The 16,017-nt window shown below is 44.6% G+C and overlaps 1 protein-coding gene across 2 annotated transcripts in view; it reads left to right on the top strand.

The window, feature by feature from the left end:
* Positions 1-16,017, top strand: part of PLXNB3 (plexin B3) — a 73,248-nt gene that overhangs the window by 50,778 nt on the left and 6,453 nt on the right. For both annotated transcript variants that reach the window (XM_075835339.1, XM_075835340.1), the window contains exons 11-26: positions 442-564; positions 1,894-1,987; positions 2,424-2,593; positions 2,797-2,942; positions 5,207-5,312; positions 5,747-5,877; positions 5,962-6,138; positions 7,008-7,173; positions 7,318-7,551; positions 8,105-8,266; positions 8,377-8,525; positions 8,626-8,726; positions 8,816-9,033; positions 9,141-9,319; positions 9,404-9,470; positions 10,139-10,445. In XM_075835339.1, coding sequence (XP_075691454.1) covers positions 442-564; positions 1,894-1,987; positions 2,424-2,593; positions 2,797-2,942; positions 5,207-5,312; positions 5,747-5,877; positions 5,962-6,138; positions 7,008-7,173; positions 7,318-7,551; positions 8,105-8,266; positions 8,377-8,525; positions 8,626-8,726; positions 8,816-9,033; positions 9,141-9,319; positions 9,404-9,470; positions 10,139-10,445 — 2,530 coding nt within the window. The remainder of the gene's footprint in view (positions 1-441; positions 565-1,893; positions 1,988-2,423; positions 2,594-2,796; positions 2,943-5,206; positions 5,313-5,746; positions 5,878-5,961; positions 6,139-7,007; positions 7,174-7,317; positions 7,552-8,104; positions 8,267-8,376; positions 8,526-8,625; positions 8,727-8,815; positions 9,034-9,140; positions 9,320-9,403; positions 9,471-10,138; positions 10,446-16,017) is intronic.

The raw sequence follows: 16,017 nt of genomic DNA, 5'->3' as shown, positions 1-16,017 counted from the left end.
AATAAAAACTTTATAGCCGTTTAACTAACAAGGGCTAAACGGTGCCGGGTCCTGAAGGGTCAAAATAGCCCGGACTCATGTAAACAGACAGTACAGACCTATTACAGGCTGGCAAGAAATAAAAAACAAATGCAAGTGAGGATGACTGCAGGCTCGGATTACACATGGTTGGTTTGTCTGTTACCATGGAGATGAATAGATCTGCTTAGGAGCTGTGGACACAAAAATGATATCTTACATTTTCATTTTAGAAGCATTGGAGCAATGAAAAAAAAAAATGCTACAAAGGTGGATTTGGCCTTTAACCGTGTATGCAGCTTCCATTATATCCAAGATGTGAAAACAGATCTCCCGTGTGACATCTAATTGCAATATATCAGGTTACTTGATGTCTGATGTGATTATTGATAGAGCAATAATTTCCATTCTTTAACTCTGCAGGGAGAAGCTCTAGAATTCAACTGCATAATAGAGGTGGAAGGGACGCCCATCACCCTGAGAGCGCAGATTCAGAAGATGACTTTGGGGACGGACCTTTATAAAGTTCATTGCCAAACTCATAAGGTTAGTGAGAAACTTTGTATAATGATTGAGTTACAGGTTGATTCAGTTTGACCTTTTACAATCCCTTTTTTTAAAAGGGTCTCCTAAAAAAGCCAGTTACAGGTTATCCCGCTGCTGATTTGCTGTAAGCTGTGGGGGGATCCCAGCAGCAAGGGTTGAAATCCCCTGTGTTTACCACAGGGTAAATGAAACTACATTGTTTTAATGGAAGTCAATAGGCTGTCCGTGTAATGCACGCCACTGCTGGGTCCTCCAGAGAGAGTCACTCTTTGTAGCCGCTTTCTGCTCCGGATAATTGATGGAGGTCCAAAATTAAAGGGATTATCCGGGGGACCAAAAATTGCATTTCATAAATATTTTTATGTAAAAAGAAGTCACTTACTAATGTACTTTGATTAAAAATTCGGTACTAAATCGTTCTGTTCAAACCCGGGGAATTGTTCCCAGAAGTCCTGTAGCTTTTCTAATATTGATGATGCACCGACACGGTCCCCGTGTGACTGAGGGCTTGCTTCCCGTGCTGATGTGTTATCAATGGCATGACCGCAAGGGGCTCTAGTATTGCCTATTGCTGGAGTCCCCGAGCAGAGCATCCGCTAGCGCTTTGCTCGGAACTCCAGCACTGCTCCTGATATTTGGTCAGTGACTCCAGGGGTTTCCTATAGCTGGAGTTCCCGAGCAGAGCTTTTTGGGAACTTCAGTGATAGGAAACCCCTGAAGACAGTGACGTCGGCAGCAGTGCCGGAGTCCCCCGGGCAGAGCATCAGCTGATGCTCTGCTCGGGAACTCCAACTATAGGAAACCCTTGAAAGTCACAGACCAAATGTCGGGAAAAGGGCTGGAGTCCCGAGCAAAGCGCTAGCTGATGCTCTGCTCGGGGACTCCAAAAATAGGCAATGTGACAGCCCCTTGCGGTCATGCCATTGATAACACGCCGACACAAACAGCACAGGAACCAAGCCCTGAGTCACGTGGGGCTGTGTCTGCACGTCCCCAATATTAGAAAAGCTACAGGACTTCCAGGAACAATTCACCGGGTTTGAACGGCACCATTTAGTACCGAATTTTAAATGAAAAGTACATTAGTAAGGGACTTCTTTTTACATAAAAATATTAATGCAATGCAATTTTTGGTCCCCGGATAACCCCTTTAAGGATGCTCATCTATTAACTCAAAAATTCAATAATAGGGTTTTTGGAAATGGATTTTCTAAAATAGACAACCCCTTTTCACTAGTCAAAAAATTGTACTAATCTTTTATTGTAAAATGACCGATCCATGTATAGGACTATAATGATTGATTAGACATGGCTTCTTCTCTCTAATAGTATGAATACCCACTACAAGTGATGGAGCATCAGGTTCCTGTGTATGTGAAGAAAGGGGATATGTATCGTGTGGACAATAAGGGTGACATTAAAGGTATATCTTCAGAGACCTGTATGTTCATTATATTTTGCACTGAGAAAATCATCCAGGCAGTATTGCTATATGGCAACAAGTTTAAGCAGGAAGACTTATCACTTCATAACCCTTAGACTGGCTGTATACATGATATCGTTTCAATAAGATCAGCAGAGATCTAATGTGTACGGCAGCGGAACTGTTTCCCGATGTCCCTGATGAGGGAAGGTCGGTTTAGATTTTACCCTATCAGTTTGTATCCCTTTGGGATAAGCGGCGACCGAGTTGGGAAGCCGCTTATCTCTGCTGACCTATTGAAATAACATCCCCTTACTGCTGAGCTGTAGAGAGAGGTTATTCTCTAAACCTAATATTGACTCATTTCATTTTTCGCTTCTGTGTTCTGAATGTTCTCCTGTTTTTGCCACTCACATTGAGCATTTCTTTCCCTCAGTGACTCTGTATAACTGCTCTGTGGGGCAGTCAGACTGCAGCCGCTGCCAGGCCATACCCCCCGTATACCAGTGCTTGTGGTGCGGAGAAGAAGAGAAGGCGTCATGTGTGCACAAGGATCAATGTGAACAAAGCACCATCCGTGTCTGCCCTACGCCGCTCATCCACTCGGTAAATATAAAGGGCCATGTACCCCATTATCGTTTGATAGACCTTGGCTTATATGGAGAGGTGCTTTTCCTGGTGTATCAGACTTTTATATATTTCCTTCATTCATGTCTGCAGGGAAATGAGGCTCTTAGTGCCTCGTACCTCAGTTAGGGCTTTGAATTTATACAGAGGAAATAATACATATATTTAATTTTTTTTTTCAGTTTTCACCGATAACTGGTGTCTTGGAAGGAGGAACGACCATTACTATTGACGGGGCAAATATGGGGCAGAAAGCAGATGAAGTGTCGGTGACTGTATGTGAGCAGCCCTGCGTCCTTCTGCCAGATTTGTACGTCGTATCCAACAGGTTAGTGTCCGGAACTGCAGACCTTGAGCTCTGATCACGTATTCGCTATTTCTGAATTCTGTTTTTCTCAGTTATTTCCCCTCGGCGAATTCTCCCCCCTTACCACTTACACGGTACGTTTTAGCCTTTGTTTACTGGAATATTTAATTTTAGTATCCAGCCACTTATAAAAGTTCCAGTAGCGACCTGAGATCAACAGAAAGCATCCAGAAATAGACGTGTTTATTAGTCTGCATTCACTTGGGTCCAGAGATGCTTCTAATTGGTTACCGTTTGATTGCTGTGCCAAGTTTCATTTATTATTTATCTCCCCCTGCTGGCGGGTAGTATTACTGCAAGGATATGATTGAAAACAGCAGAATTTTATATGGAAAAGTTATGCATTTTATGCAAACCTTATTATATATATCCATGATGCAGTGCTGTTTTAGTTATATTTTCGCAAGCAATCTTTATGACGATTGTATAAGTAGAGGCAGGATAAGGTTATTGGTAAAGGTCCTTTTAGATGGCGCGATACTGACTGTGAAAAGGGAGCGCCTCTTGTCGATAAAGCACGTCGATCTGCCATTCACAAGGATAAATTGTCGGTAATGTATGGGGACAAACGATCTGTCCCCATTCATTTGAATAATTTCGGAGCACATGTCCCTGTATATACAGGGAGATGTGCTGCCGATTAGCGACCGTTTTTATGGCCGCACAAAAGATGCACTCTGTCGGTGATTGAGGGCTGATCTTCGCCGTGTTTACGCAGGACAATGATCGGGAACGCCTGTTCCTATGAACGCTCGTTCCCCTGATCATTTGCCATGTAAAAGGATCTTGAACCATGGACTCTTAGAACCTTAAAGAGGCTCTGTCACCAGATTTTGCAACCCCTATCTCCTATTGCAGCAGATCGGCCTGCAATGGAGATAAGAGTAACGTTTTTTTTTGTTTTTTTTTAAAACGAGCATTTTTGGCCAAGTTATGACCATTTTTATATTTATGCAAATGAGGCTTGCAAAAGTACAACTGGGCGTGTATTATGTGCGTACATCTGGCCGTTTTTACTTATTTTACTAGCTGGGCGTTGTGAATGGGAGTGTATGATGCTGACGAATCAGTATCATCCACTTCTCTTCAGAACGCCCAGCTTCTGGCAGTGCAGACACACAGCGTGTTCTCGAGAGATCACGCTGTGACGTCACTCACTTCCTGCCCCAGGTTCTGCATCTTGTCGGACGAGCGAGGACACATCGGCACCAGAGGCTACAGTTGATTCTGCAACAGCATCAGCGTTTGCAGGTAAGTAGCTACATCGAGGTGCCGATGTGTCCTCGCTCGTCTGACACGATGCAGGACCTGTGAGTGACGTCACAGCGTGATCTCTCGAGAACACGCTGTGTGTCTGTGCACTGCCAGAAGCTGGGTGGTAACGAAGAGAAGTGGATGATGCTGATTCGTCAGCATCATACACTCCCATTCACAACGCCCAGCTAGTAATAGTAGTAAACACGCCCCGATGTACGCACATAATACACGCCCAGTTGGACTTTTACTTTAAACACGCCCACTTGTACTTTAGAAAGCCTCATTTGCATAAATACGAAAATGGTCATAACTTGGCCAAAAATGCTCGTTTTTTAAAAAAACAAAACGTTACTCTTATCTACATTGCAGCGCCGATCTGCTGCAATAGGAGATAGGGGTTGCAAAATCTGGTGACAGAGCCTCTTCAACATTTATCATCAGTAATATTTTTGTATCAGTACTGCCAGTCTGGACTCACTGAAGTCTGAACGTTTAAGGGCAGTCATTATTATCATTAAAAAAAAATGTTTTGACTGGTGGCCCCTGGCATAGATGTTTGGGGGTATAAGCTTGCCAATATATAAAGGGGTTCTGTTTCAACAGTCGTTTCTGCTATTACTGCCAAAGTAAACCACTTGGTCTCTCTTGAAAGCGTTATGCAAAGCAAGGGTGGACTGGCCATCAGGGCAGTGCCAAAGGGCTCATGGCCAGAGGGCGCCTACAGCCCCTTGGTCAGTTAGAGCACTTCATAAAGTGCAGCCTCTGCAAAAGCAAAGTGATAAATGTCTCTTACATTTTATTAACTGAAATCAAGTCTATCACGACTATAGTGGTGGGAACGGCCCCATAAAGTGTAATACACTGGAGCACAGGTCACGGTCTACCCCTGGTGCAAGGTGTGCCCAAATCTCATAACCTCAAATGACAATAACACGTGATGTTGACTAAAGCTCCTTGCACACCTACAGGATTGTCTGCACACTGTCGCCTAGTACAGAGGAGCTGTCTGGTACTGTGAAAGTTTCCGTAAATGACCGCAATCCTGGAATTTCCAGCGAGCTTTTCTCCTATCAGGTGAGTCTTTGGCTTCTACGTACAGCAGGGAGCAGCCACTGTATTAAATATCCTGGCATTTGGCCAATGAATACAGTAGGTTGGCATTACTGTATGTTGGCAGAGCATTTAACTTGTGCTGATTTATAACATTGTATAAGATCTTTTTTGAGAATGAAGTCTCAGATCTAGAAGTAGAGAATGCCGATTCATACATTTTGTGCTTTGTATGGCATGAAAGATGCCAATGGTCACAGAATTAAATGACAAAACTCTATGTAGGGACCATTAAGAGGTTTGCAATGGGGCCATATGTTTTCTGTGTACGCCCCTGCCCTCCTTTTATTTAATTCAATATTTTGCATTTTTATTACTGTGGGAAAATGCATTGACAATCGGGACTACAGCCAGGGCGATACATTAATATCACACTTTTGTTTATTCTTTCATTGCAGGACCCCAATCCACAGATTTTGGATCCACTAAGAGGTCCCATGGCTGGTGGCACAATGATCACCATCTCCGGTTCCAAGCTATTGACTGGTGACCAGATTACTGTGACTGTGGGGGACTTGCCTTGTGAAATGTTAGTTGTAATATTCTCTTGTGTCAATCGTCTTTTGTGTTCTCTATGCTCTGTAGAATTGATTCCTTTTTGTGTTTCTCTCAGGTTTGGGGATTTATTAGAAGATCAGTTATATTGTATCACAAGCGCCAGTTCTGTCCCGCAGGAGTTGCCGGTCCATGTGTTTTATGGTGAAACAGTAAGACATCTGGAGGGCACATTGTACAACTATACAGAAAACCCAACCATTTCTTCCGCTTACCCATCAAGAGCCTTCTATGGGTAGGGACAGTAAACTTTGTTTCCAGTCTTGGTTAAAGATGTTTTCAAGATAATCTATTGATCGCCTATACTTAGAATAAGTCATCAATGTATGATCAATGGGGGCTCTGATTGGCAGAACCAAGGGGCTTTGTCACTCTGCAGGGCTATGGCCACTTCATTGTTTATACAGTCACAGCAACAGCGCCACGGGTGTGGCTATGCCTGGTACTGCAACTTAGCCCATTTAAAGGGTAACTAAACGTTCAACAAACTTCTGACATGTCGCTTTGACATATCAGAAGTTTTGATTGGTGGGGGTTCGAGCACGGAGACCCCCACCAATCGCTAAAACAAAGCTGCAGAAGTGCTCATGTGAGTTCTCAGCCGCTTCGTTTCTGTTTTTTTTTTTTTTCTGGAAAGCCGATGTATCGGAGTAGACTTTCTATTGAGCCCGTACTCCGATACATTGATTTCCAGAAAAAGCCGAGCAGACACCAAGCGGCTGAGCGCTCACACGAGCACTTGTGCCGCTTCATTTTAGCGATTAGTGGGGTTCTCCGTGCTCGGACCCCCACCAATCAAAACTTCTGACATGTCACTTTGACATGTCAGAAGTTTGTTGGACGTTTAGTTACCCTTTAAGTAAACAGGGCTGAGTTGCAGTATTAGGCATAGCCTCCCTCATATGGATGTCGCTGCTCCTGTATAAACAATATAAGGGCCATGGCGCTCCAGCTCCTTTTTTCTGCTGATTGGGTCGAACCCACAATGGTCATACATTCATGGCCTATCCTAAGGATGGACCATCAGTAGAAAATCATAGGAAACCCCTTTAAGATTTACTGTGGGGCTGGAATCTCATGTTTATTCCATTTTGTCTTCCGCAGGGGAGGCCGGACAGTTGTGGTAACTGGTTTAAACCTGGATGTTGTTCAAACTCCACGTATGTGTGCGCTGGTGAGGTCACCAGTAGAGGAGCCTCAGACTGAAGAGGAGAACAGGAGAAGGAAAAGGAGGCGAAAGAGGGAATTTCTCCATAGTCCTGTCGAGGAGGTGAGGTGATTTATGGTCATACTTCAACGTTCTCTTTTTTTATACTTTGTCATTTTTATCTCAAACATTTTTGTTTATATTTTTAATTGGTCACTACATTATTTTTGCTTTTTTTTTTTTATTTTGTTTACCTCCTACTGTCAGATTAGTGAACTTTGTCACCAAAACTCCTCCACAGTCATGGAGTGCATTTCACCATCTGTCTCCGACAACTCCATCCTTGTGGATATATTATTTGTACTAGACAATGTTCGGATTCCATACAGCAGCCTCGGGGAAAACTTCACTTACCAGAAGAACCCGGTCCTGAAGCCTTTGAACCGTGACAACCCCACTAAACCATATAGTCTGAAGCCTGGGAATGTACTGGATATAGAGGTAAAGAAAGAAAGGGGTCATCTAGTCCTTGCAGCAGTCATGGGTCACTCGTAGCCCGAAAGGGCTCTTGCGGTGTCCCCTGGCTCTACTCTTTTATCTATGTATTGTACAGTGCAGAGCACACAGAGTACTGTGTACTGTCTCTGTACTATAATGTATCATCTACGGACCCCCATCAAGAACAGGGTTCCTGTACAGCAGAGGTGGTTGCACATGTGCAGTCAACCTCCATTATAATGAACCAGATATACAGAAACAGCTGAGCACGCTCACTAACTCTGTTTCCATATCACTCATAGACCGTTAGGGTCTGTTCACACGGTGCGGTCAAATTGTGGTTTATTGCCACAACAACAATGAAATTGCCACGCCTTTTGCAAAATCTTATTTTGCGAGAGCCACTTATGAGTGACTACCCGACTGTGGACATTAAATGTAATGTGCAGCACTTGGATGGCTTTAAGAAGACTTAACACTGCACTATAAGGATAGTTCTCTTCCTATTTTTTATGTTTATGGTGTTGCTCCATTCATGTCTTATGTTTTTCCTTAGGGTGAGGGCCTGGATTCTGGAATCAGCAAACAAGAAGTTAGAGCAATGATTGCAAATGGTATTTGTACTGTGAAAACGCTCACCCACAACCACTTGTACTGTGAACCACCTCTTACTTCCCCGCCGCCGCTCGACTCAAGTGCTTCTCTGCCAGAGTTTGTGGTCAGTAATCTCAAAGGAACCTCAATGTGCCATAATAATTCTTCATCTTCTCCTCTGTGTGTACATGATCCTGCCAGAAAAGCAACAACCTTCTACTCTCCTTTACCTAGGTACACATGGGAAAACTCAGTTTTAACCTCGGACAAGTGAAATATGATGTGGAGGGGCAATCTAGTTTCCCTAAAGAAGCCAAAATTGGAATAGGAGTTGGAACTGCTCTGCTCATTCCAATTGTGCTAATAATCATCTTCATGTACAGGTACGATTACACATGTCACTGTCCCTCATGAAATGTGAATGGGGGGGATTCATACTTTGGATGTGCTGGGTAATTCATATCAATGTTTGGTTTGCTATAGGCGACAGAGTAAGAAGGCAAAGAGGGATTATGAGAAGGTCCTTGTACAACTGGAGAACCTAGAGACCAGCGTAGGAGATCAGTGCAGGAAGGAATTTACTGGTATTGTCCCAGTGTCTGCCTCTTCTTTTTTTTTTTACACTTTAGCTTTAGGGCTTGTATTTCGTCGTTCATACTTTTTCCATTTTCAGATCTAATGACAGAAATGATGGACCTTACTAGTGATATTGAAGGCTCCGGCATTCCATTCCTCGACTATATGACATACACTGAAAAGATCTTTTTCCCCGGAGATACCATCTCACCACTCCGGAAGCGTTTGGATGTTCCGGAGACCAGGCGGAGCACTGTGGAGCAAGGCCTTACTCAGCTCTCCAACCTGCTCAATAATAAGCTTTTTCTTATCAAGGTACACGCAGCTGGTTGTCCCAGCCTTCCAGCTGTGGTTTTAACTTTAAATGAAACATTAACTGGATATTTAAAAAATGTAAAATCTCTTCTGTCCTTTACACAAAGCTGATCGAAACTCTAGATGCCCAAGTCACATTATCACAACGTGACCGCTGTCATGCCGCCTCCTTGCTCACCGTAGCTCTGCATGGTAAACTGGAGTATCTGACTGATGTCATGAAGACCCTCCTGTGTAACCTGATAGACCAGTGTGTGGCCAAGAACCCCAAACTTCTACTCCGCAGGTAAATGTTTAACTATGCAACATACAGATGTTACTGGTAGATTCCAATTCATGTCCTAGCATAAACCCCTCTCTCCGTTATCAGGACAGAAACGATAGTGGAGAAAATGCTGACCAACTGGATGTCCATCTGCTTGCACTCTTTCCTTCGGGTTAGTATTGATTTTTTACATTATACATGACCACCAGGATTCAGGGATGTCAGATTGATGGGTGATCATGTGATCTTTCTGGTGCTTTATGTCAGACTTCCATCTTAAAGGGGTGAAGAATGGCATATTGCTAGGATATGCCATTACTTACGGATCAGTGGTGGTCCGACTGCAAGGACCCCCACTGATTCCTCAGTGTTTTCCTGCACAGCGACACTCCTGCCCATCCGCTGTGCAGGAAACTTGAATGGAGCTGTATTGCAGTGCCCTATACAGCTGGTGGACAGGGGTGCAGTTTGCCAAAGAAAAGCTCGGTTCGCTCGTTCTCGGGATTCTCAGGGGTCCTAGCAATATGAAATAACATTCCAAGATGGGAATACATACATAGTTGTAAATTCACCTCTGACATTATCAGTAGATGTTTGATACAGTGAAAATATCCCTCCTCGTGGGAGCTGCCATTTTGCTGGAGATTATATAAATCTGCAACCTACAATATTTGTTCAGCCTAGATTAAGACCGATTTCCCAGCTCTCAAATCTTCTATATTTGTGGGTGCCCAATATGGAGATCTAAGGTATTTTTACCCTGCTTCCTCCAGAACATGCTTCAGACACTTTTTTTTTTGTATGGTGTTGCTTACCCATATGTCTTTTCTCTCCATGCAGGAGGCTGCAGCCGAGCCTTTGTACAGGTTGTATCGAGCCATTATGTATCAGGTGGATAAAGGCCCAGTAGACGCAGTGACCGGTAAAGCTAAGCGTACTCTGAACGATGGACGGCTCCTGAGGGAGGACATTGAATGTCAGCCCATGACACTGACGGTTATAGTGAAGAATGGAGCAGAGGTGCAGCGCGTGCCGGTCAAAGTGCTGGACACTGACACCATCACTCAAGTTAAAATTAAGATTTTGAATCATGTTTATAAAGGAACACCATTCTCCCAGCGGCCTCCTGTCCACACACTTGATCTGGGTAAGGACTACAGTGATATATATATATATCTGTATACGTATAATATTAACTCTGTGTATTAGAAGCTAATGGAAAAATTCAAGATTCTTGTGCCATCATCCACCTTTGCCTGGTTCTAACCTCAAACCCTTGCCCCTCCCCCATTAAAATAAGGCCTACATTCACCTTTAGTTGTCTCTACTACCTGCCTCTGTGACTGGATTTGCATAGTTTAACCAGGAACCATTACTGTTATGTAATGGGCCATCAGTACCGTAAAACTTGTCAGCCTTCACTTTTTGTAAACGTGACATCTCCTTGGAGAGAAGTTGCAGTTATAAAATAAGGCGCTGCAATATTCACTACACTTCTCTGGTTATGTCGCCTCTGTCCAGTAAATATAATAAGGTAATGGTGTCATTATAGGAGTTATTTTATCACCAGAACCAGAACCCCTGCACGTCATATCACCAGAGCCCCTGTTTGGGAATGCTCTCTATGAAAAAAACACAAAAAACAGCTTGTACGTATAAGGGCTTGTCCACATGTAACGGAATTTAACAAATCTCTTCCACACGTTGCGTAAAATTTCCGACCAGAAATTCACCACCTGCGGTGCATATTTTTCATACCGCAGCACGTCAATTCCTGCTGCGGGCAGTGGACTGAATTGCTGCGTTTTTCAGAGGAGATCTCCAGCATTACCATAACCCAGCATTGAAAAAAACGCCGCAAAATCTGCACCGTTTTCTGCAGTAAAAACGCAGGAAATGGTGCAATTTTTTTTCGGCAGCGGAATGTCTGTTAGTTTTTTTTTTTTTAAACTCGTTTTATTAAAAGTAACTGTCAGAGTCAATCCATCACATACATCAGGAGAACATTATACATTCAATAGTGCATATGTCAGAAGACTCAATATATACAAAGGGATTACTCGCAGGTATCCATCATAATAACCCGTGGTTCGCAGACCACACACACATAATACAGGATTCTCAATGCATTCCACCCCGACTTTTATTACATTACATCATGAGAATAGGAATACTCCCACATTTCAATATTCTATCACCACGCCCCAATCCTCTTGTACATCATACCCTGGAGCACCTGGACATGTCATCCTCCCTAGTCTTTTACCCTCTCCCACCCCCAGCTTGCGCCAGAGCAGCTGTCAGCCCTTGGACTGTACAATGAGTGAGGCTCGATGAGCACCACCCATCCCAGATCAGATCAAATTTAGCTGGCTTTCCCCGGTGTTTATACACTATTTTCTCAAATGGAAGCATGTCATTGACCATTTTGCGCCATTGCGCTACTGTCGGGGTCCTATCCGCCATCCATCTCATGGCCACCGCCTTTCTTGCCATAAACAGTGTTTCTCTGAGAAAGATCTTCTCATATATCGACCATTGCTCCTCATTTAGCAGTCCCAGTAAACACACCTCCGGCCTGCACATTATCGTCCTCCCCATCACTGCCGTTAATAATGCAACCACCTCCTCCCAAAAACGAAGAATCCGGTGACAACCCCACATTAGGTGTATAAAGTCTGCCCTCATCTCTCCACACCTATGACATTGTGAGGACTCCAATCTTCCCATACGATGTAACTTTACGGGCGTTAAATAACATTGGTGGATGATGAACAGTTGCACAAGTTTATTATTTGCAGCTGGTGAAACCAGCAGATGGGAGCCCTGCGCCTCCCTCCATTCCTCTGCTGTGAGTTGTGGGATTAATGCACGCCACCTATCCTCCACCCCCAGGGGCTCCATTTGCATTTTAGACCCAATTAGATGAGAATAAATTTGGGAAATAGCACCCCTTGTAAACGGCGTGCACAGCCTCACCACCAAGTCACAGCTAGAGTATGTCATGGAGTTCAATGGGAATTGTGCTATTAGAGCATGATGAAGCTGTATGCAATATAATTCATCCCCTGGCGGTATATTGAATGCTGCCCGAATCTCGCTCACCGTCATCACCGACCCTTCTTCCGTTAGCAGTTGTGATACAGTAACTACCTCTCTAGATGACCAGTAACGTTTCCCCACCAACCCATGCAAATGAGAAAAGCTCGGGTTATCCCACAGCGGACTCTCCGCCACCACCCCCACACATCCCAGTACATCTTTAGCCTGTTGCCAGACTCGTCTCGCCAGCTTATGTAAGGGTAACAGGGAGCGGTGTCTAAAATCATGCGGCTCCAGTATCGGCCATAGAGTTTTTAAGCCCAGTACTCGGGCTAGATGATTCTCAGCATTAGTCTTTAGGGGGGGGGAGACCCAAGAGATCAAATACCTTAGCTGCCCCGCCAAATAATATAGAAAAACATCCGGTAACGCAGCCCCAGCCTCATCTTTAGGTCTTTGTAGAATCGACAACTTGAGTTTAGATCTCCCCCCCCCCCCCCCACACAAACGGCGCAAACAACGAGTTTATTATTTTAAAGAACCTTTTAGGCACCAACACATCCATGTGCTCCAGCACATACAAGAACTTTGGCATTACTATCATTTTTAATAGATTGACACGTCCTGCTACTGACAAAGGCAGGCCCTTCCACACCTGTATTTTGTCCCTTAGATACGTAACCAAGGGCGCTATATTTAACCCATACGATCTAGTGCTATCTCTAGCAATATTAATCCCCAGGTACTTGAACTCTGATCTTACCGGCAGTCCGCTAAACTGGGTGCCCCATCCACAATTATCCTGTCTCAATGGCATCAGATACGATTTAGACCAATTAATTAGTAACCCTGAGTATCTTCCAAAATCGTTAATAAGGGAAATAGCTCTGGGGAGGGTGGCATTGGGGTTCGCCATAAACAACGCCATATCGTCCGCATATAATCCTATCCGGTCCTCTCTGTCTCCTATTCTAATTCCCATATATGCAGGATCCTTCCTAATTTTAAGAGCCAGTGGTTCAATGGCTAAAGCGAAGAGAAGTGGCGAAAGAGGGCACCCCTGCCTCGTGCCCCTATGGAGGCCAAAGGAAGGGGACAGGGCCCCATTCACCAACACCTGCGCTCGTGGAGATTTATATAACAAGGAAACCCAATTGATAAATCTCTCCCCAAACCAAAATCTTCGCAGTACTGCCAGCAGATAAGGCCATTCTACCGAGTCAAATGCCTTTGCCGCGTCCAGAGATGCCACTGCCCAGTCCTGCTGCTCCTCCCATCCGATCTGTGTCACCACCTGTACCCGCCTAATATTTTCTGAGGTGGACTTGCCAGGTATAAAGCCACACTGGTCTGAATGGATGATCTCTTTTATCACTCTGCAGAGCCTACTAGCTAACATCTTAGTCAAGATTTTGTAATCCACTGTCAGCAATGAGATCGGTCTATATGAACCACATTCTTCTGGTTTTTTGTCTGGCTTCAGCAACACAATTATGGTGGCGTCACACATGGATTCCGGAAGAGCGGAATTCCGATAGCTGTGTTCAAACAGGGCCAGCAATTGGGGGGCCAGCAGCTCTCCATATTGTAAATATACCTCCAGAGGAATACCATCCGGCCCTGAAGCCTTCCCCTTAGCCAATGAAGCCATTCCCTCCAAAACCTCATCTAACGTAAATGGAGCCTCAAGCGATGCCACCCCCTCCGCTGTCAATGAAGGAAACGATATTCCGTCCAAGTAGCTCTCCATCTCCTCCATCCTATAATCAACTTTCGATGCATACAGCTGATCATAAAACTGTGTAAATTGCTCGAGAATCTCTCCCGGGGAGGTGTAGATCTCATCTCCAGGCCCCGCTATGCCCATCACCGGGGGGGATCTAGAGCTGTTCCGTACCATTTGTGCCAGAATTTTACCCGATTGGTTGCCCAGTTCAAAATGGGATTGTTTGCTAAAGAATAAGCTACGCGATGTCTTATCCCTCAGGATCTGCAAATACTGTCTACCCAAATCCAGCCATGCATTCCGGTTAGCTGGTGTGGGATCCTGAACAAATGCCCCTTCCGCCTGTGAACATTGATATGCTATGTCCTCCTCCTGCAGGGCGGATGCTCGTTTTACATAGGATATGGAGGATCGGAGACACCCCCTTAAATAGGCCTTGAGGGTATCCCACACCAGTGACCGATTTTCCATCTGAGCATGCGCTTCTATAAAAATTGATAACTGATCCGGTATGCGATCATTCTGTTGGATGAGCTGAAGCCAAAACGGATGTATTTTACCCATCCCCCTTCTGCCTACCTGTGGCCTTTTTAATGTCAATAATATCGGGCTATGATCCGAGATCCCCCTCGGTAAATGATCCACTGATTCTATCCCCTGGAAAACCGCATGTGATCCAAATATATAATCAATTCTGGACAGCGCGTTGTACTGCAAGGTGTGGCATGTAAATTCTCTGATCCCTTCATGTGTCACCCTCCACAAGTCTATCCATCCCATTTCCTTTACCAACATGCTCAACTGAGTGGGACTACCAGGGCCTCTACTCCCATTCCCCGGCAGTCTATCCATACCTGGGTCCATAACCAAGTTGAGATCCCCCATCATGATCACTCGAACCCCGGGGTGTGCTGCCACAAACCGGACGGCTTCCTGAATTACTGCCAATGAGGCTGGTGGAGGATTATACACCCCCATGATCACATATGGGCAATCATCTAGAACCGCGTGTAAAAAAAATGTACCGCCCCTCCGGGTCTACACTGGATTGTAGCAATTTCCAACGAAGCTCTGCGTGTACTAAGATGGCCACCCCTCTGGAGTACGAAGTGTGCGAAGCGTGTCCCACCCACTGTACCCAGGGCTTATTCAGAATTGACACAGTGTCCGGTGTCATGTGTGTTTCTTGTAGACACGTTATATGTGGACGCTGTCCCCGCACAGTAGCAAATATCATATGCCTCTTTTCAGGAGACCCCATTCCCCGGACATTCCAGGACATTAACCGTAATCCTGCCATTTCATACTGTTAACACACATTGGAGCATTACTGCCCTGAAACCTATCCCCCAGCACCTGAGTAACAATTATCCCAGTCCCGTATGCATTGCCCTCCATGACTCGTAGGTATGCAATATCTAAGCCGTGTTCTGCTGTAATGTGAATTGACTCAATATCCTTCATAACAACTTCAAAAACAAACATTGCTCAACAGGAGCTAACCTTTGTAGCCTATACTCTAGGGGGTAGTTTCTACGGCTAGCGTGCTTCTGCCGTAAATACACTGTCTGTATAAGTGTAGCACACCCCCGAGCCAGCATCCCCAGGCCCTTTTAAAGACATTTTAATACCTGACGTATAATATCGGTCCCCCATACCTTCAATTTAGAACATATAAGGATGTTACTATGGGCCTTAAACTGCCCACCTTATAACATGGGCCTCATGCCCCCCATAACAAGTTGCAGACAATACGGTACATCATCACATCATTATCTTAGAAGGATACTTTTAGCTGGAACGTCCGTGCTATAAGCAATATGGGGTATCCATGAGTTCCATATGTCAGATATAACTTCCATCCTGCATAGCCACAGCTCTCATCTTCGGGGAGATTGCCTATGCTTTCTTGTAATCCATTCTTCCGCCTCAGTTGGATTCGTAAAGAATA

Source organism: Rhinoderma darwinii, chromosome 8 (genome assembly GCF_050947455.1).
Source record: "Rhinoderma darwinii isolate aRhiDar2 chromosome 8, aRhiDar2.hap1, whole genome shotgun sequence".
Lineage (NCBI taxonomy): Eukaryota > Metazoa > Chordata > Amphibia > Anura > Rhinodermatidae > Rhinoderma > Rhinoderma darwinii.
The sequence above is the reverse complement of the archived record's forward strand: the minus strand, read 5'-3'. Positions and strand labels throughout refer to the sequence as shown.